This window comes from Muscardinus avellanarius (genome assembly GCF_963383645.1).
Source record: "Muscardinus avellanarius genome assembly, chromosome: 1".
Classification (NCBI taxonomy): Eukaryota; Metazoa; Chordata; class Mammalia; order Rodentia; family Gliridae; genus Muscardinus; species Muscardinus avellanarius.
The window spans coordinates 60,165,780-60,187,341 of NC_137786.1; the positions used below are offsets into that span (position 1 = coordinate 60,165,780).

Sequence of the window (21,562 nt, forward strand, 5' to 3'; positions counted from 1 at the left end):
TCTGTTGTCAAATGTACTATAGTTTACCTACTGAATAATATTTTGGATGCTTCTAAGCCCTGGCAGTTATGCATAAATTAGATACCTGTGTTCAGGTTTTCATGTTCTTATAAGTTTTTTAACTTCTTTGAGTAATTACCTTTTTAGGAGTGAACTGCTAAATCATTCATGGAAAGAGTATGTTCAGTGTATAAATAAGCGAACTGGTTTCCAAAATGGTTGTACCATTTAGCCTTCCTACCAGTAGTGAATGAGCAGTACTATTGGCCACATCCTTGCCAACATTTGGTGATGCTAGTCTTTCAGATTATGGCTGTTGTAATAGTGGTAATTTTCTGGTGTGTAAAAGGGAAGCGAATTCATTTTTTGTGATATAAATTATTTCAGTTCTATATCAGACTAGTTTTTTTTTTAAAATTTGTTTTGCGGGTCTGGGGATGGAACCCAGAGGCATTTGACCTCTGAGCTACACACTCTGCCCAATTTTTTATTCTTTATTTTGAAACAGGGTCTCACTGAGTTACGGAGGGCCTCACTAAGTAGGCTGTCCGCGAACTGCAATCCTTAGGTCTCCGCCTCCTAAATGCCGGAATTACAAACGTGTGCCACCACGCCTGGCTTTAGTCTAGTTTTTTAAAGTAAATGTGTACAAGCTGGGCATGCTGGCACACACTTGTAATCCCAGCCCTTGGGAGGCCGAGACAGGAGAATCTTTCAGGTTCAAAGCCAGCCTCAGCTACTTAGTGAGTCTCTCAGCAATTTAGGCTTTTTCCAAATAAAGCATAAAATAGGTCTGGGAATGTACCCTGGGGGTAGAAAACCCCTGGGATCCATCCTCAATACCACACAAACACACAAAATAAAGTAAGTGTGTACAGAAGGGATGCTAATTTTTGGTGGTAATTTGAAGTATCTTTTTGTTTTTGCAGTTTTTAATTATATTTTGGTAACCTTGGTGCAATTTTGGTGACTAAATAAGAGATATTATAACATGGAAATTTTATTCCTCAGAGCTACAATAGAAGAGGCATATTCAAGGTCAATGACAAAATTAGCAAAATCGGCGAGTAATTATTCACAACTTGGGTAAGCCAATATCTTTCTTTTTTTCATTGTTCCTTTATTCAAAGTTCATGAGAATATTAGGTTTTTTATTAAGACTATGATAACTTACAAGTTTAGTGATATATAGTATATATAATTTAACAATGGCAATACATTCTGAGAAATGTGTGGTTAGGTGATTTTGTGTTCTGCATACAGCATTGAGTATATTTAAGCTAAGACAGTTATGATATCATTAAGTAATATAAGTTTATTGGACCACTGATGTGTATTGTTGTATATGTGATTACCATTTGACAGAAATGGCAACATGCATGCATGATTTATTACCTGCTTGCTTAAATTGTGTGTGTGTGTGTGTGTGTGTGTGTGTGTGGTACTAGGGGTCGAAGTATTTTTCAGTTCCATCTGTTTTCTTGCAAATGACATGTTTTATCTTTATTTATGACTGAGTAGAATTCAATTGTGCATGTATGTATGTATTTATATATATATATGTGTGTATTATATATAACTGATATTTTTAATTAGGGAAGGTAAGAAGGAGGATACAAGAAGACAGAGTTCAAATAATGCAATGTCAAAATGATGTATGTCTACAATGCACCAATAAAAAAAAATAATCTATTAGCAAAAATGTAAAAGTATTACCAAGCTATCTCACTAACTTCTATGGGGAGGAGAAGGGATATGATGGGAAACACACAAAAAAGCTGTTTGTTTAACACATTGAATCTCTCTGTGATGTATAATTGCAATGCACTAATAGGATAAAATTTAAAAAAATAATTTTTAACTTAAATTACTGTAGCTTAGGCTCATTATGTTGGTAGTGGTGGGAATTAAGAAAACTATGTATCTGCATAATTTTTGAATATGGGGTTAGAGAGATTTACTAATATAAAGATTAGAATGTGACAAAGGGAGGCGTCAGTGATGAGATATCACCCATATATAATAGATATAATTGAAATTGCAGAATCAGTTAATATAAAGATCATACAATTTTTTTTTTTTTTTTTGATGGTACTGGGAATGGAACCCAGGGGCTTTTGACCTCTGGGCTGTACTCCCAGACCTATTTTATATTTTATTTGGAAACAGGGTCTCACTAAGTTGCTGAGAGCCTCACTCAGTAGCTGAGGCTGGATTCGAACCTGTGCGATCCTCCTGTCTCAGCCTCCCAAACGCAGGGATTACAAGTGTGCTCCACCACACCCGGCTACAAATTATTTTTTCTACAGTAATTCAATATTATAAATTTGAGATGATCAGTGTTATGTTAATATGTGTATTCTAGTTTTCTTAAATTCATTAGAATTTTGTTGTAGTTTAACAGTGAACTTTACAAACTCAATTTAAACTCTATTTTATCTATGGATTAAAATCCATGAAAATGTCTCTTATGTGTTTAAAGACTATTATTAAATCTTCCATTTAAAAATTTGTGTTGAAGCAATATGTACTTTGAAAAATGAAAATTAATAATAAGAATGTATTTAACATGAAAATGTGCTCATAGCTGTAAGCACTATGAAAAGAATAATTGTATAATGTGAACCATAACAACTGTGCATGAAATGATTAATCTTGTTTAATTATCTAAAGATACTGGAAAGGTATTTTAGCTAAGACTTTTAAATAATTATTTTAAGCATGAAATGATTAATCTTGTTTAATTATCTAAAGATACTGGAAAGGTATTTTAGCTAAGACTTTTAAATAATTATTTTAAGATTTTTGCAGTTAGTAAAGGTTCTTTCTATCTGAGGTTTTATAAACCTGAATCCCCTGAAATTTCATGCTAAATTTTGTATAGATATTATATTTCCAGTGAATAAAATCTACACAAATTATCAGATTCAGAAATGATTTTGTGATTAAGAAAATGGTTAAGAATTTGTAATTAAGAAAAAATATTTTATGGAAATATTCTATAGTGTTGTACTAATCAGGCGTGGTGGCACATGCTTATAATTCCAGTATTTAGGAGGCTAAAACACAGGATTGTAGGTTCCAGGACAGCCTCAGCAACATAATGAGACTTTCAGTAACATTTCAAGACCCTATTTTAAAACAAAAAATAAGGAGGCCGGGATCGGAGCCTGCCATGAGGCAAGGCCGGTGCTGGGGCCTCCGAGGCCGGGATCAGAGCCTGCTGAGAGGTTAGGCCGGTGCCAGGGCCACTGGCCGGCATCGGAGCCTTCCATGAGGAAGGCCAGTGCTGGGGCCTCTGAGACCGGGATCGGAGCCAGCTGAGGAGTTAGGCCAGTGTCGGGGCCAGCGAGGCCAGAACCGGGGCTTCCCATGAGGCAAAGCCGCTGCTTGAGCCAGCGAGGTCTGGATCAGTCCACTGGGTAGCCAGGCCACAACTGGGGCCGTCAAGAGTGGGATCGGTATTTGCAACGTGGCATGCACAGAGAAATATCGCAGAAAATTAAAACCAGATGCTTCCCCTAATCAGCAATAACTAGGAGGAAAGGGGCAACAGGAAGTGGTCGAGCTATAGAAAGGGCCCTATAGTGAAGCAATTAAGGTGACCAATCAGAGGGTATGGAATAGGGGAGTATGGAGCCTCTTTAAAAAGCAAGAGGTACATAAACATATGTATCAAAGTTAATCACCAAAGAATCATGGGATTGAGGGAGGGGGAGGGAATGGGATGGGGACTGGATGAGGGCTAATTGGATGATGTGTGCTTGTATATCCTCTCAAGTCTTATATTCCAATGTGATGTATGATTACAATGCACCAATAAAAATAAATAAAAATAAAACAAAAAATAAAAAGGGCTAGGGGTATAGCTTGAATGTAGAATGCCCCGGGTTCAATCTCTAGTAACACTGCCCCCAACACAGTCTCAATAAATCAATCAAAATCAGTCTCTCCCTCTCTCTCTTTCTTCTTACTTTTGTGTCCTGGACAAAGGGGTGTTGTAATCTGTTCTTTTTCAGTATAGTTGCACTGCTCATTAATGTTGGTGCTGATAGGACCTCCTGCAGCCCTGTACAGTGTGGCTGGGAAGGCTGAGGAGCTGCCACCCTTTTTACCTAGAAGAGTGGATTTTGGTGGTTGGAAACTTATCTCCCCATCCCCTGCCCCTGCCCTCGTTCATTCTCCAATTCTTTCCTCCTCCTTTTTTTTTTTTTTTTTTTTTTTTTTTTTTGGTGGTACTGGGGCTCCTGGAAGCCCTTCTACCTCCGGGCTATACTCCCAGACCTATTTTATATTTTTGAAACAGGGTCTCTTATGCCAGCACAGTTGGCTTCAAACCTGCGCTATCCTCCTGTCTCCGCCTCCCAAGCGCAGGGATTACAAACGTGTGCGCCACCACACCCTGTCTCCTCCTCCTTTTGATCATTCATCTTTTTCTATTCTCACTTTTTTCTTTTTTTCTCTCCCCCTTTTTTTGAGGTACTTGTGATTGAATCCCCTACCACTGAGCTTCATTCCCAACTCTTTATTTTTATTTGTTTTTCCCCAATTATTTTTATATTTTATGTTTTATTTTGAGACAGGGTCTCATTAAGCTTTGGCTGACCTCGAACTTGAGATCCTCTTGCCTCAGCCTCACAAGTAGCCGGGATTACAGGCTCGTATCACCACATGTGTCTAATTCTTACTTTTCTGACACCCTACCATTTCTAGAGGCTTCATGTTTCTCAGCTCCTTCCTTCCTTCCTTCCTTCCTTCCTTCCTTCCTTCCTTCCTTCCTTCCTTCCTTCCTCTATTGGGGATTGAACCCAGGGGCATTCTACCTCCCAGCTACACCCCAGCCCTATTTTATTTTTATTTTGAAACGGGGTCTTGCTAGGTTGATGAAAGTCTCACTATTTACTGAAGCTGTTCTGGAATCTGCAATCCTCCAGTCTTAGCCTCCCAAGTACTGGGATTACAAGTGTGTGGTGCATTGCCTGGTTTTCTTGGCCTTTTCTAAAGCATAATTTCTTTTTTACTGCCTTTGGTAGAAGGGCCAAAATGAAGCTGGAATAACAAAAGCTAGCTTTAACTAATTGACCTTGGTTTTAGTATAGAAAATTTGAGTCTATTCTTAATTTGTTGGTGGATAATAGAAAAAACTTGACTTCATTTTGTTTCCTGAGAAAAAAAATTAATGACAGCATTTCTGTTTCTGGAGTGTGTCCTTTTCATAAAAAATAGGTGGTATTTTTTTTTGTGTGTGTGCCAATGTTATTTCTCAAGGACATAAAGATTTAAATGTTAATGTTTTTATTCTGTTGAATATTATATAATAAATTGAATTTTGCCTGTGTTTGGTTGCACTTAGACACATTTTGAATGCTTAGTTTTCTTTTTTTAGTTCTTCTTAATGTGTATATAGTAATATGCATTACTTGATAAGAAAAAAGCTGTGTATATTTCAGGGAGCGATGGCACATGCCTGTAATCCTAAGTATTTTAGAAGCTGAGAAAGGATGATTGCAGGTTTACAGCCAGCCTCAGCAAGATAGCCAGATCCTAAGCAACTTAGCAAGATCCTGTTTCAAAATTAAAAAAAAAAAAAAAAAGAGCTGGGGGTGTAGCTCGGAGGTAGAAAGCCTCTGGGGTTGATCTCCAGTACCTTAAGAGAGAGGAAGAGAAATAAAAAGTTGCATGTATCATTTTTTTTTTTTTTTTTTCGGGTCTTGGAGTGGAACCCAGGGGCATCCAACCTCTGAGCTACATTCCCTGCCTTATTTTTTATTCTTCATTTTGAAACCAGGTCTCACTGAGTTGTAGAGGGCATCACTAGATAGCTGAGGCTGTCCAAGAACCACAATCCTTCGGTTTTAGCCTCCCGAATGCTGGGATTACAAGCGTGCTCCACCACACCTGGCTGTATCAAACTTTTAAAGATTTAATGATTTGAAATTCCTTAAAACAATTTTTAAAGAAATTTTAGGTTGAATCCCTTTTCAGTATAAAGAAACCTTTGCTGAAGTAAAGGGACACTGTCTTAATCTGCTTTGTGAAATCTAGAATATCATATATCAGGTTTACATGAAGTGAAAGTTTAGTGAGTGGATACTTTTTCAGGTATCTTTTTCTCCTGAAATTTTCCATCTAACCACTTGCCAGAATTAGTGCTGATAAGATTTTCAGGTGTGATATGTGATCTGAGATCTAATCAGAACAATCCTAAGGATTTTAATTAGCCTCTTTAAACTTCTTTATTATTGCATACAATGATTGTTGCTAGTTAATTTTTCTAGTGGTTAAGAACTGTAATAATTGGCACCAGGTACATATTAGAATAAGTAGTTGTATTCTCTGCCCTCTTACCTTAGTGATTATTGTTGATATTTTGTTTCCATTAGAAATTTATTATAGAGAATACTTCAAAGCAAATATGTGAGCAAAGCAAAAATTATCTTTAGATTATTTTACACTGCCTGAACTGGTTTAATCTAACCATTGATATTCTAAGTACTATTCAAGATATAATAATGTAGCAGTTTCTGGGTATAACTGAGTCTGCTGAACATTTTAAGTCCTTAATGTTGAGAAAAAATGATATATGTCACCATCCCAGATCCTGTTATAGAAAGGAGAATCTATAATGTGTTGCTAAAGTTTACAGATAGACAAAATTTTAATATCCAAATATTTCAGATAGCTGCTCTAAAAATAATTCTTATATTACAAACTTATAAGTAAAATATTGAATTTTGCATGTTTAAATTTAGAGATTTTATTATTTTGTGTGTGTGTGGTGGGGGCGGTACTAGGGATTAAAGCCAGGGCCTCTCTGGTTTGCAAGCATTCTACTACAAATGTGCATCCCCAGCCTGGAGAAACTTTATTTTTTGCTGAGAAATCTTAGAGTAACGAATAGTATTTGCGGTAGGGGCACTAGGGTTTGAGCCCAGAGGCATCTACCTCTGAGCTACACATCAGGCCCTTTTATATTTTGTCTTGAAACAAAATCTCACTAGTTTGCTGAGACTGTCCTCAAACCTGCTGTCCTCCTATCTTATCCTCCTGTGCACTAGAATTACAAGTATGCACCACCACACCAAGCTAGAATAAAAAAATAGTTTAAAATGGACGTTTGATAATAGAGTTAATTTTTTTTTTTTTTTGTGGTGCTAGGGGTTGAACCAAGGGTATTCTACCTCTGAGCTATACCCCAGGCCCAATTTTTTATTCTTTATTTTGAAACAGGGCCTCACAAAGTTGCTGAGTACCTCACTAAGTAGCAGAGGCTAGCTGTAAACCTGTGATCCTCCTATCTCAGCCTCCCAAGTTCTGGGATTACAAGTGTGCACCACCACACCCGGCTAGAGTTAATTTTTAACAATAGACAATGATACTGACAGAAGTCTAAATAGCCAAATCAACTCAGAAAAACAATATAAGAGGGGGCTTTGAAGACTTGTGACATGAATTAACTCATTTTGTGTACCTATGGCCCCAAATATTCATTCATTAGTTCATTTTTTTTTTTTTTTTTTTTTTTTTTTTTTACTGAGTATTAAACCTAGGACATTCTACCTCTGAGCTATACCACTAGCTATATTTTATTTTTTTGGGCGTGGTGGTGCATACTTGTAATCCCAGCATTCGGGAGGCTGAGACAGGAGGATCGCAGTTCGCGGACAGCTTCAGCTACTTAGTGAGGCCCTCTGCAACTCAGTGAGACCCGGTTTCAGAATAAAGAATAATAAAAAAAAAAAAATAGGGCAGGGGGTGTAGCTCAGAAGTTGAATGCCCCTGGATTCCATTCCCAAACCTGTCAAAAAAAAAAAAAAAAGAAAAAGAAAAGAAAAGAAAAGGGTCTCACCAAGTTGCCAAGCTGCCCTCAAACCTGTGATCCTCCTGTCTTAGCCTCCCAAGTACTGAGATTATGGGCAAGCTCCATTACATCCAGCTGGCCCTAAAATAGTTTAAATAATTAAATAATGATTGAAAAATCAAAACTTGTCACTCATTTCATTATTTTAATTCCATTTTTTGTGTAAATAAAATTGCTGAATATGGCATTGTTTCCATTGGTTCCATTTTAGAACCTAAACCTTTTCTTTTTTTGGTACTTAGTTAGGATTGAATCCAGGGATATTCTACCTCCAAAGTACATCTCTATCCTCTTTTTTTTTTTTTTTTTGGTGGTACTGGGGTTCCTGGAAACCCTACCTCTGGGCTACACTCCCAGACCTATTTTATATTTTTATTTGGAAACAGTCTCTTAAGCCAGCAAGGTTGGCTTCGAACCTGCGTGATCCTCCTGTCAATGCCTCCTAAGCACAGGGATTACAAGCATGCACCACCATGCCCAGCCTTATTCTCCTTCTTAAAAACAGTTTTAAATAAGTTGCTGAGGATTGCCTGGGACTTAAAATCCTCTTTCCAAGTGTAAGGATTACAGGAATGTACCATTGTGCTTGGCTAAAGTTTTCTTTTTCTTTTAATAAATTATTCCTATATTCTTCCTTTCCTTAGAACATTTGCACCAGTGTGGGATGTGTTCAAAACATCTACAGAGAAATTGGCAAATTGTCACTTGGATCTTGTTAGAAAATTACAGGAATTAATAAAGGAAGTTCAGAAGTATGGAGAAGAACAATTAAAGTCTCATAAAAAGGTATCTCTTTCTTATTGTTAAAGGATTGATTATTCAGATTTTGAGTCTTTATAGCTCAATCATTTTGATGAATCATTTCATTTCAAACAGACTAAAGAAGAAGTTGCAGGAACTCTGGAAGCTGTCCAAACCATTCAGAGTATAACTCAGGCCCTCCAGAAATCCAAGGAAAATTACAATGCAAAGTGTGTAGAACAGGAGCGTCTGAAAAAGGAAGGAGCTACACAAAGAGAAGTAGAAAAGGTAATTTTAATAAAGATTTTACCTCTGGTTTCAAAGTACTTCTACATATAAGACTACATCTAATCTTCAGGCATTAAAAATGATCTCATATGTTTACTTATATTCATGGGAGTTTTGTTTATTTAGAAGTGAATTTTTAACTATTAATACAAATGCTAAGACACTACAAAAACATCTACAGGAGCTATTTATTTATTTATTTATTTTTGCAGGTTGGGGATGGAATCCAGAGGCCTTTGACCTCCGAGCTACATCCCCTGCCCTATTTTTTATTCTTTATTTTGAAACAGTGTCTCACAAAATTACAGAGGGCCTCACTAAGTAGCTGAGGCTGTCCGCAAACCGCGATCCTCCAGTCTTAGCCTCCCGAATGCTGGGATTACAAGTGTGCGCCACCACAACTGGCTTAAATTAAAAAAAAAAAAAAAAATTTTTTTTTTTGTACTGGGGATGGAACCCAAGGATACTCTTCCTCCGAGCTATACTCCCAGCACTATCTTACTCTTTATTTTGAAACAGGGTCTCACTAAATTGTAGAGGGCCTCACAAGTTGCTGAGGCTGGCTATGAACCTGCAGACCTTCTGTCTTGGTCTCCCAAGTACTTGGATTACAAGCGTGCACCACCACGCCCGACTTATTTGAATTATTTACAGGTATTTCCTACATAAATTATCATACAATAGAGAAATGGTACATATTTTCTTTCAATTTGTTTATAATGGGTAAACAGGTAGTTTTTAGAGATAAAAACACTGCATCTTACAGTGTTGGTGATTTATAGAAGTAAACTTTTTTTTTCTTTTAAATTTTTTTATTGGTGCATTATATTCACACAACATATTGGGGTAAAAATCTTGTGTGTACAAACATGTACTCATCGCTGATTTAACCCCTACCCAATTCCCACCCCATTCCCTCCCCGTCCCTCCCTCCCTTGCTTGGCTTAGTGATTGACTTCGATATGTTTAAGTACATTGTGTGTTTTAGAGATTTTCCTCTTTCCCCCCTCCTTTCTCCTCCTTTAGATTGTCTTGTTTGCTCCTCTATAGGATTTCCTCTTTCAAGAGTTCCTCCTATGACCCATTTCTCCCTAACTCTGACATATTAGAGAAAGCATCTGATTTCTTATTTTTTGTGACTGACTAATCTCACTTAGCATAATGTCCTCCAGTTCCATCCATTTCCCTAAAAATGATGTAATTGAGTTTTTTTTGATGGCTGAGTAAAATTCCATTGTGTACATATCCCACAGTTTTGTAATCCATTCATCTGTTGATGGACATCTTGGCTGGTTCCATATATAGAAGTAAACTTGTTAAAAAATGTTGTCCATTAGTAAATAGATTAGTCAACACATAAAAGGGAGTGAATTTTTATTTCAATGTAAAATTTGCAAGATATTTTTGTTTACTTTGATATTTTATTTGCAGGACTGGGGACTGAATCCAGGTTCATGCATGTGCTAGGGAAGTGCTTTACCACTAGATACACCCCCAGTACTGGCAGGATGCATGTGTGTGTGTGCACACGCACATGCATGTACAAGCACACACACATACATACATAGATACATACATATTTTTTTTTTTTTTGGCACTAGAGAGTAAACCCAGGGTCATTCTACCTCTGAGCTATACCCCCAGCTCTTTTTAGTAATTTTTTTTTGTTTGTTTAGAAACAAAATCTTGCTAAGGTACTATACACTGGCCTTAAACCTGTGATCTTTCTGTCTCAGCCTCCCAAGTGCTGGGATTACAAACTTGTGCCACTGTGCCTGGCTAGGGTATTTTTATATTAAGATAGTTGATGAAATATTCTTCAGTATGAGATTTAACAAGGTAAAAAGTTTGAGGCAATATTTGGTGTAGTTAGAAAAATGTAAATACTTGATCCCAGTGTGGTGTCGCATGCTTGTAATCCCAGTATTTGAGGGGCTGAGAAGGAGGAGCGAGGTTCTTGGCCAGCCTTAGCTATTTAGTGAGGTCCTTTGCAACTTAGAATCTTTCTCAAAATAAAGAATAAAATATCGGACTAAGGGGTAGAATGCCCCTGGGTTCCATTCCCAGCACCACAAAAAATAAATAAATATATAAAGAAAAATGTAGCTACTTGAAGATAAGCTTTAAATGTATGTTGTGAGCCAGGTGTGGTGGCACACGCTTGTAATCCAAGCATTCGGGAGGCTGAGACTGGAGGATCGCAGTTTGTGGACAGCCTCAGCTACTTAGTGAGGCCCTCTACAATTCAGTGAGACCCAGTTTCAAAATAAAGAATAAAAAACAGGGCAGGGGGTGTAGCTCAGAGGTCAAATGCCCCTGGGTCCCATCCTCAGACCCCCCCCTCAAAAAAACATATATATATATTTTTAATTTTTTTATATATATATGTTGTGAGTTGGGCATGGTGGTGCACGCTTGTAATCCTAGTATTTGGGAGGCTGAGACAGGAGGTTTGCTCAGGCTCGAAGCCAGCCTCAGTTACTTAGTGAGGCCCTTTGCAACTCAGTGAGACCTTGTTTCAAAATAAAGAATAAAAAATAGGGCTGGGGGTATAGCTCAGTGATAGAATGCTCCTGGGTTCCATTACCAGTACATAAAAAAAAAAAGTTTGTTGTGGGTTATTTATTGCTGACTTTGAACACATTTATGTAGCATTGTGATAAACTATGGCCCTTTCTTCCATTCATGTTTTATTTATTTATTTATTTATTTATTTATTTATTTATTTATTTATTTATTTTTGGTGGTACTGGGGTTCCTGGAAGCCCTTCTACCTCCGGGCTACACTCCCAGACCTATTTTTACATTTTTATTTGGAAACAGGGTCTCCTAAGCCAGCGCGCGCGACTGACTTTGAACCTGCGTGATCCTCCTGTCTCTGCCTCCCAAGCGTGGGGATTACAAGCGTGCGCCACCACATCTGGCTCCCATTCATGTTTTAAAAGTAGGGTTTTTTTTCCTTTTAAAACAGTTTCACCATTCACTTATTTGATGTAGTATATCTCATTTTTAAGAATATGCCATAGGGAGTGATCATTTTGAAAAGTAGGTATTTAAAATATCTAGTAAAAAAGGAAACCACTAAACCTAAAGTACAATTATGATTACCTATATAACTTACCTTCTTGTCATCTCTTCCTAATATTTAGTATTTTCTTACTTTTCTATTGAATAACTTTGATAAAAACTAAGATTAAAATTGCATTAAATTTTTCTAAAGATACAAATCTTGAAAAATAAACAAAGGCTAAGAACAGTTAATTAGTTTACTGAAGCATAGTGGAAACTGAGACACATCAAGGAAACCAATCTTAACTTTTGAGCTAGGTTTAAAGACTTCAGTTAAGACTTTAAATGGACTCTGTGTATGTTGGGGAGGAGGGAGGACTCACTGATGTAGAAAGGATTGTCAAGCATTTTCTTTTTTTTTTTTTTTTTTTTTTTTTGCAGTAGTGGAGATGGAACTCTGGGGCATTCTACCTCCAAGCTATACCCCCAACCCTAATTTTTATTCTTTATTTTGAAACAGGGTCTCATTGAATTACAAAGGGCCTCACTAAGTAGCTGAACCCAGATCCTCCTGTTTCAAAGTCCCAAATGCTGGGATTACAAGTGTGTACCACCACACCTGGCTTGTCGAGCATTTTTGATTTGTACATTGTAAAGAAGTTTCTCACAATTTGTTAACATATTCTTAGTAACAGTTGTACTATTTTAATGTGGTTATAGAATTTTATTCTGGGTTATAAAATGAGAGTATTTTAGTTTTTCACAGTACATTTCATCAAACATAAAGGAGAGTCAGTGTTCAATTTCTGAGTTAATCTCACCACAGCAAAAACAAAATGATTAAGGCAAGCTTGATCACAGACATTAAAGTTATGAGTCATACTGAATATTTAAAATGCATTTTAATTTGTTATTAACTTATATTAGGAAAGTAAAATGGTCAATGTGCAGTTAAAGATGTTTTTGTTTTGTTACAGGCAGCTGTTAAATCTAAGAAAGCTACAGATACTTATAAACTCTACGTTGAAAAATATGCTTTAGCAAAAGCTGATTTTGAACAGAAAATGACAGAAACAGCTCAGGTTGGTAATTTGAAGGCTTTAAGTTGAAAACAAAATACTTATTAATAGAATTTCTCTGTCTTAAAATTTTTTTAGTATTAGAAATTTTAAAATACACAGTCTCAGTGTTCTCATGTTATTTTTAAATTTTACTTTGTGTTTGAGAGGTTGAGATACAAGATGTGCAGTATTGATAATGTCATAAGGAATTGTTCATGAGGCTGATTAAAGATACCCGGGGAGCTAGGTGTGGTGGTGCATGCCTATAATCCCTGGATTTGGGAGTCTGAAACCAGGAGGGTCTCAGGTCAGTGGCCAGACTCAGCAATTTAATGAGGTCCTTCACAACTTAGTGAGACTCTGTTTCAAACTAAAAAATTAAAATAGGTCAGTGGGTATAGCTCAGAGGTAGAACACCCCTGGGTTCAGTCTCCAGTACTCTCCCCCTCTCCCACATACATACAAGATAAATGGGAGCCAAGCATGGTGGCTCCTACCTGTAATCCCAGTACTTGGGAGGCTAAGATACCATGCTTGGCTCCCAGGCATGCATCACCACAACTTGCTCCCCGGGTATCTTTAATTAGCCTCATGAACATTCCTCTCATCAGTCAGGACAGATTAGCTATGCTGAAGTGATAGAGGACTGCACACATCTCAGTGGCTTACAATATCAGGGTTTTGTTTCTTTTTCATGCAGCATGTTTGTCATGGTGAACTGCAGCTCTGGTGTTGATACTAGTGGTTGAAATCAGTTTTTGGAAAGCTTTTAGTCATGTTGATGGGGGAGGAACATAGTGAAGCAGAGTGGCTTCTCCATGGATTCGTGTGTGTGATGCATGGTGCTAGGGGTTAGACCCAGGGCGCTCTGCCACTGAGCTACATCCCACTGAGCTACATCCCAACCTTGTTTACTTTTTTATTTATTTATTTTTTTGAGATGGCTCTCACTAAGTTGCTCTGTCTGCCCTCGAACTTGGCGATCCTCCTGACTCAGCCTCTTAAATTGCTAGGATTATAGGCATGTGCCACTGAGCCCAGTTATCTACAATTTTCTATCATCCCCACTAAAATGTTAATCTTTATGAGAGCAGGCATTTACTTATTTTGTTTGCTGCTATATTCTCAGCATTTAAAATAGTTCCCAGCTCATGATAAGCTTTCAGTAAGTATGGAAGGACTTTATAAATCTTATATTTTGGACTGTAGCTCTTTTTTATTACTAAATGTGAATGGCTCACATCTCAGAAACAAAAGCTTTTCATGCTCGTATTTGTGCATGTTGGCATTCATTTTTACCTACCATGTCCTAGGCACTGTGCTAGATGCTATGTGTAATAACTCTTTGATCTGGGTAGAGTTTATACTATAGAAGACAGAGGGAGAAGTTAAATATAAGCTTAAATGTAATGTTATAGATAATTGTTACAAGGGAAGAGACTAGGCTTCCATAATGGTAGAAATGAACACATTTGAGTTCGGGAGTCAGAAAAGGCTTTTTTGGAAAAGTGACATTTAAAATGATTCGTGAAGAAAGAATAAGAGGGAGTGTTTCATACTTTGGGGTTATAGATATGAAGGCTCAGAAATGTAAGAAAAATAACACATTCTAGAAAGTTAAAAAATACATACTAAAACTGAGACATGATTATGGAGAGAAATGAGTTTGAAGAGATAAGGAATAGGTTTTAATAAAGATTTTAGGTTTTCTTCTAAAAATAGCTAGAAGCCAGGCCGGCGCATGGTGGTGCATGCTTGTAATCCCAGTATTTGGGAGGTGGATACTGGAGGATCGCGGTTCACAGATAGCCTTGGCTACTTTGTGAGACCCTTCACAACTCAGTGAGATCCTGTTTCAAAAATGAAGAGGCTAAAAATTAGGGCTGGGGTATAGCTCAGAAGTAGAATGCCCCTGGGTTCCATCCCCAGTACTGGAAAGAAAGAAAGAAAGAAAGAAAGAAAGAAAGAAAGGAAGGAAGGAAGGAAGGAAGGAAGGAAGGAAGGAAGGAAGGAAGGAAAGAAAGAAGGAAGGAAAGCCACCTAACAGTTTTAGTAGAGAATGTCACATGAATCTGATCTGTATTTTATTGTATGTATGTATGTATGTATGTATGTATGTATAGCAGTACTGGGGCATTGAACTCAGGGGTATTCTACCTCTGAACTACACTTCCAGCCCTATTTTTTATTCTTTAATTTGAAACAGGGTCTGAGTTGCAAAAGGCCTCACTAAGTATCTGAGGCTGTCAGTGAACTGCAATCCTCCCTCCTTTCTCAGCTTCCCGAATGCTGGGATTACAAGCATGCGCCACCTGGCCCTGATCTGCATTTTAAAAGGTAATCCTGGCAGTTTTTTGTAGAATTGATTATAATAGAACCAAAGGATCATCAGGGAAGTCTGTGGTGTAGAAAGCAGTGTAATAGCTGAGAAGGATGAGGCCCAGTGTGGTGGTTGGAGGAGAAGGGAAGAGGATACATTAGAAATGGCAGGGTTAGGGTAGGTACAAGAATTCTGAGGAAGATAAGATCACTTTCAAATTTTCTCTTGTAAATCTGTGTGGATAAAGAGAAATGAGAAAGACTAGATGAAGAAGTTAGCTTGATGGGAGGAGAGGAGATCAGATGTTCTGTTTTGATGTTAATTCTGAGATACCTGTGAGATGCCTAAGTGGCCAGTTTTGGAGGCACCAAGTAATCTGAGCTAGATCTAACATCCACAGTATTTTATCTACAATTCTAGATCCAAAAATCTCTGAAAGTGAAGTTTTCATTGGCATCATTGGTGTGGTGGTACATGCTTGTAATCTCAGCATTTGGGAGGGTGACACCGGAGGATTGCAGTTCACGGACAGCCTCAGCTACTTAGGCCCTCTGCAACTCAGTGAGACCCTGTTTCAAAATAAAGAGTAAAAAATTGGGCAGGGGGTGTAGCTTGGAGGTCAAATGCCTCTGGGTTCCATCCCCAGACCCTAAAAAAAAAAAAAAAACAAAAAAAAAACACTTCACCTAAACCAGTGTGAGGCAGTTTATAGATTTCATTTATCTTACTTAGATTGAATATACATATATTTGCCATTAGAAATATTAATGTTTGTTAAACACATGCTACTGCAGATCCTGCTGGCAGTATTCTAAAATGTATGTTCTTAATATCATGCATTTATATTAAAAAACTAAAACATTTGAATTACAAAATACACGTGGTCCCAAAGATTTTGAGTAAAGATTATGAGCCTTTCTAAAATAGTGTTGTTGTTAGTACACAAAGCTAGGATGACTACATCTTTGGTTAGCATGTGGGGAAGAAAGGCTTAAATTCTGTGAAACTGTTTGAAAGTTTCTTAGAGGAAGAGATATTGAAACCCAAGTAGGAGAGGCCTCAAGGAAGAAAACAAGGAAATGCATGGCAGCTACAGAAAGATAATGTTTCAAGAAGTATATAGTTAGTTGTGTTAAGTGAGGCTCCAAATCTAGTAAGATAAAAAATTTAAATTTATGTAGCAGATGAGATCATTACTAACGAGTGCTATGTCTTTTAAATTATTGGGAGCACTTAGCCACAAGGCAGTTATTGATTGTTAATTTTGAATTTCTTCCAATGGAACTGTTTACTTTTCAATCAATTTTAAGTTAGAAGAAACAAATTAGAACTTACTAGAGTCAGGGTTTTGTTTTATTGATGTTACTTTTTAAAAATAATTTTCAAACTCATCTTTCTATCTCCTTATCTTTTTTGTTTCCCCATTGCATTTTCTTCAGAATGGCATTTTGTTTGCCCTGATGATTACTAGATGAGAACATTAATTTATCTGAACAGATGTATGACCATGCTACTTTTAAAGACTATGCTATCTATACTTTACTAATGTGTGTTTATTTGTGCTCTCTTTATGCTATCTATACTTTACTAATGTGTGTTTATTTGTGCTCTCTTGTGTTTTTTCTTTTGTGTCTCTTTCTTTCTGATCACAGCTGTCAAAAGAATCTTTTTGGTTCTTCTCTTCTTTGGCTCCAGGCCAGACAGGCTGACCTAATTCACAGTGGGAAGGAACCTGAAAGTAGAGTTAGAATCACATTTGGGTGTCAGGACTGTATTTAATAGAGGGAAATGATACTAAGTCCCTGGGGTGAGAGAGGTTAGAATACTTGTAACTTTTTCATTTGAGTTCATAAAAATGATTGAAGTTGTAGCATCTTTATACTTCTAATTTTACCACTGTTAGTTAATAGGACACTTGAAAAATTTTGAAACAGATAATGAAGTTTATTTTCAAGCAATGAAATGGAGCATGGAAACTTTGAGATTTACTAGGCAGCACCTTCAAATTAAGGAGTTTTAGGATAAGAGTGCTTTTATACATCTTTAGTGGCTGAAAAGATTGTACTTTTAAAATTAACCAACACTCCAGGCATGGTGGCTCATGCTGTTATCCCAGTATTTGGGAGGCTGAGACAGGAAGATCATTTGGTTTAAGGACAACCTCAGCAAGTAGTGAGACTCTCATCAACCTAGTGAGACCTCGTTTCAAAATAAAAATAAATAGGGCTGAGGGTGTAGCTTGGAGGTAGAATGCCCCTGCGTTCAATCCCTAGTACCAGGAAAAAACAAAAACAAAAACAAACAAACAAAAAACCAATGTTTGTGTTCACAATGATTTTGAAATTACAAGGGTGATAAGCCTGATTAATTCAAGAAAGTTTATTTATACTTAATTGACACCTCAGACTGTACTCATTTCTTATTACTGAATTGTTGTAAGTTTAGTGGTCACTAATTTTGCATTAGTATTCACTAATTTTGAATTTATGTGATAGTTAACAGTGTCCCCTGCTCCCAAAACACCAGTTTTAAGATTGTATCTGAATTGTGCTTTGAGTTTTGTGTGGATTCGTGCTTTAAGATACTTCTAAATTATTAAGAATCTCTTTGGTGTAGTTGTTTTCAAAAAGTGAATGAAGACACAGTTTCCTTGGAGTTAGGGGTCATGCATATGAAATTAATGGCTATATTGCCTAGTTTTATTATATTTAGTTCTGCAGGTCTATAAGAAATTTAATGAATTGCTGAGGACTGTTTCTAATGATATGAATTTAAAAGAAGCATCCTCCTACTGAGTATTCATCATTTCTTGAGGATAATTCAGGATCTTGAACTACTAATATTCTTATTGGCTTGGTCAAAATTAATCAGTGACAAACATTCTGATTAAACTCTGCCATGCCTCATGATTTAAAATGATTTAAATTTTTGGACTATTGTTAAATTACTGCCCATAATGCAATTTTTTCATTAATTTTTTTTGAAGTTCATTCCATCTATACCAATGTAGATATTATGTCTTATTGATTTTTATTTTTATAACTTAGTGCTAGAGAAATTTGGACATTAAATATGAGGGATAAACTAACCAGAAAAGAATAAGGCATTTAGACCTATTCCTTAGAACTGATTATATTTGGCCAAAAAGGATCATCAGGTTTGTGCAGTAGAAATGTATTTTGTTTGAGAATGGGTGGCTTGGCATTTTCCAAACCCTGCTATGAGGAATATTATTGTTCTGTGAGATAAAATGTTTAGGGAAGAAGAAAAACAAAAGAGGTTATGAGGTCAAGGAAATTTAGAAAATGCTAGTGTAAGCAAAGTGAGACAAATTTCCTTATTTGAGTATTTTGAGGTTGAGTGTGGGTGTGTGCGGGGGAAGGAAGGGAGGTGGGGGGAGGGGGAGAGAGAACAGGCGCTTGTGCCAGTGCTTGAAGGGGCAAAGCTAGCCAGGAGCAAGTGCATAATTATCTGTAATCTGAGATTACACCTAGGGTCTTGAGCATGCTAGGAAAGCACTCTACTACTGAACTACACCCTCAACCTACCTCAGAGTTTTTAATATGTTTATTTTGAAGCCAAAACTTAGCAGCATTCTCCCCCTTTCAAGGAATAAATATTAAGTAACTTTGAAATTGTTTTCAGATGATTTTCTCAAACCTTTCTATCCTCACCTCCCACTTTTGGGGAGATTTAGGTTTTGTAGTTTGAAATGTTTTCTAGATGATCTCAAACATGCCCACCTTTAGTTGGGAATAGCTGAGATAGAGTACACAGATTTTCCCATCACAGATTCTCTCTTTTGGAGATAGTAGTAACATTTCAAGTATTTAGAAAAAGCATTTTGAAGACAGGCATGGTGGTGCACACTTGTATCCTAGTACTTGGGAGACAGAGACAGGTTCATGGCTAGCTTCAGCTGCTTAGTGAGGCCCTCCTCAACTTAAGTGAATCCCTGTTTCAAAATAAAGAATAAAATGTAGGGCTGGAGGTGTAGCTTGGCGGTAGAATGGCCCTGAATTCAATCTCCAGTACCACAAAATAGAAAAGAAAGAAAGAAAGAAAGAAAGAAAGAAAGAAAGAAAGAAAGAAAGAGGAAAGGAAAGGAAAGAAGGAAGGGAGGGAGGAGGGAAGGAGGGAGGGAGGGAGGGAGGAAAGCATATTGAGAATCTTGGGGCAGATTACAGAGTTTGTTCTGACAAATTGTTTTTTCGTTTGGGAAACTTTTTTCCTTTGGATTTTGTAACATGATTGTATGTCTTTTTTTTTTTTTCCCCAACAATCATGAGGATTGAACCCAGAAGCATTCTACCTCTGAGCCATACCCCTTATAGCCCTATTTTTTATTCTTTATCTGAAAATGGGGAGGGTCTCACTAAGTTGTGGAGGGCCTCACTGAGTAGCTGAGGCTGGCCGCAAACCTGTGATCCTTCTGTCTTAGCCTCTCAATTACTGGGATTAAAAGTGTTTACCCCCTCACTCAGCTCTTTATAATATTTTAAAAAATCATGATTATAGAGTTTACCTTATAGTATCTTCAAACTCTGAAAAAGTTCATATTTGCATAACAAAAAGTTAACTTTCCTCAATGCTATATTTCAGTATTCCTACGAGAACCATTTTTGTAGAGGATTGTTAAATGTTATATAATCATGGTAACTTGGTTATCAAAATGAAGTGATTTCTAAAACCTCTCATAATTTCCAGAATATATTTGTGTATGTATCTGCACATACACACATACACACCCCATATGTGTATATATGTATATATATCTCTTTATATTTGCTACCCAGAAATTTCAAGATATTGAAGAAACTCATCTTATTCACATAAAGGAAATTATAGGATCCTTGTCAAATGCTATAAAGGAAATTCATTTGCAAATAGACCAGGTAAGTACTTTTACTTTCATGTTGAACTGATGCATGAAAATTTTATGTTCTTTTATAGCTCTTTATAAATCCTTTATCATACTCTCTAAAACTTAAAAATATGATTCAGAATCATCTCAGATAAATAGTATGTTTTTTTTTTTTTTTTTTTTGCCGTTCTGGGGCTGGAACCCAGGGGCATTCGACCTCCGAGCTATATGCCCTGCCCTCTTTTTTTTTTTTTTTTTTTTTTTTTTGGTGGTACTGAAGGTGGAAGCCAGGTGCTTTTTACCTCTGGGCTATACTCCCAGACCTATTTTGTATTTTATTTGTAAACAAGGTCTCACTAAGTTGCTGAGAGCCTTACTAAGTAGCTGAGGCTGGCTTTGAACCTGTGCGATTCTCCTGTCTAAGTCTCCCAAGCACGGAGATTACAAGTGTGCGCCACCATGCCTGGCCCCTGCCCTATTTTTTATTCTTTATTTTGAAACAGGGTTTCACTAAGTTGCAGATGGCCTCACTAAGTAGCTGAGGCTGTCTGCGAACCATGATCTTCCAGTCACAGTCTCCCAAATGCTGGGATTATAAGCGTGTACCACCATGCCCAGCAAAAGTATGTTTTTATATGCATTTTTATTATTTGGCTATCAAGAATTACAATTCAAATTATTAAAATAAGTATGCTATATCCTTCTTACATTAAAATGTCAAGTTTACTATTTTTAAATTTGGAGCAGAAATTTTAGTAAAAGTACTTGAACTTAGAAATGTTTCAGAAACAAAAAAGTACAGTGATTACAATTGGGGAGTACATTGAAATAATAGTTCAGAAAGATGAAGTTTTTTTTTTTTGGTGGTATGGGGAATTAATCTAGCCCTATTTTATTTTTATTTTGAAACAGGGTCTTGCTAGGTTGATGAGTCTCACTTGCTGAGGCTGTTCTCAAAGCAATGATCCTCCTATCTGAACCTTTTAAGTACTAGGATTATTATTATTCATTTATTTATTTTTGCGGTACTGGGGATGGAACCCAGGGGAATTCTACCTCCGAGCTATACCCTTAGTCATATTTTTTATTCTTTATTTTGAAACAGGGTCTTAGTGAGTTACAAAGGGTGTCACTAAGTAGCTGAGGCTGTCCACAAACCACAATCCTCCTGTCTCATCCTCTCAAATGCTAGGATTACTAGTGTGCGCCACCATGCCCAGTTTAGTACTAGGTGTATGCCACCATGTCCTGCTTGTTATTCTTTTGAACCCAGAGGCATTCTAATTCCAAGCTACACCCCAGCCCTATTTTGTTCTTTATTTTGGTTTTGGTTTTGGTGGTACTGGGGGTGGAACCCAGGTGCTTTTACCTCCGGACTATACTCCCAGATCTATTTTTTTTTATATTTTATTTGGAAA

General features: G+C 36.9%; 1 protein-coding gene across 2 annotated transcripts in view; it reads left to right on the forward strand.

Moving 5' to 3' along the window:
* Window positions 1-21,562, forward strand: part of FCHO2 (FCH and mu domain containing endocytic adaptor 2) — a gene marked incomplete at both ends in the record, with an annotated part of 128,266 nt that overhangs the window by 20,881 nt on the left and 85,823 nt on the right. The window contains 5 exons of one of the 2 annotated variants that reach the window (XM_080690658.1): window positions 1,012-1,086; window positions 8,506-8,647; window positions 8,738-8,890; window positions 12,877-12,981; window positions 20,077-20,175. In XM_080690658.1, coding sequence (XP_080546784.1) covers window positions 1,012-1,086; window positions 8,506-8,647; window positions 8,738-8,890; window positions 12,877-12,981; window positions 20,077-20,175 — 574 coding nt within the window. The remainder of the gene's footprint in view (window positions 1-1,011; window positions 1,087-8,505; window positions 8,648-8,737; window positions 8,891-12,876; window positions 12,982-20,076; window positions 20,176-21,562) is intronic. The other variant, XM_080690659.1, reaches the window with a different exon arrangement.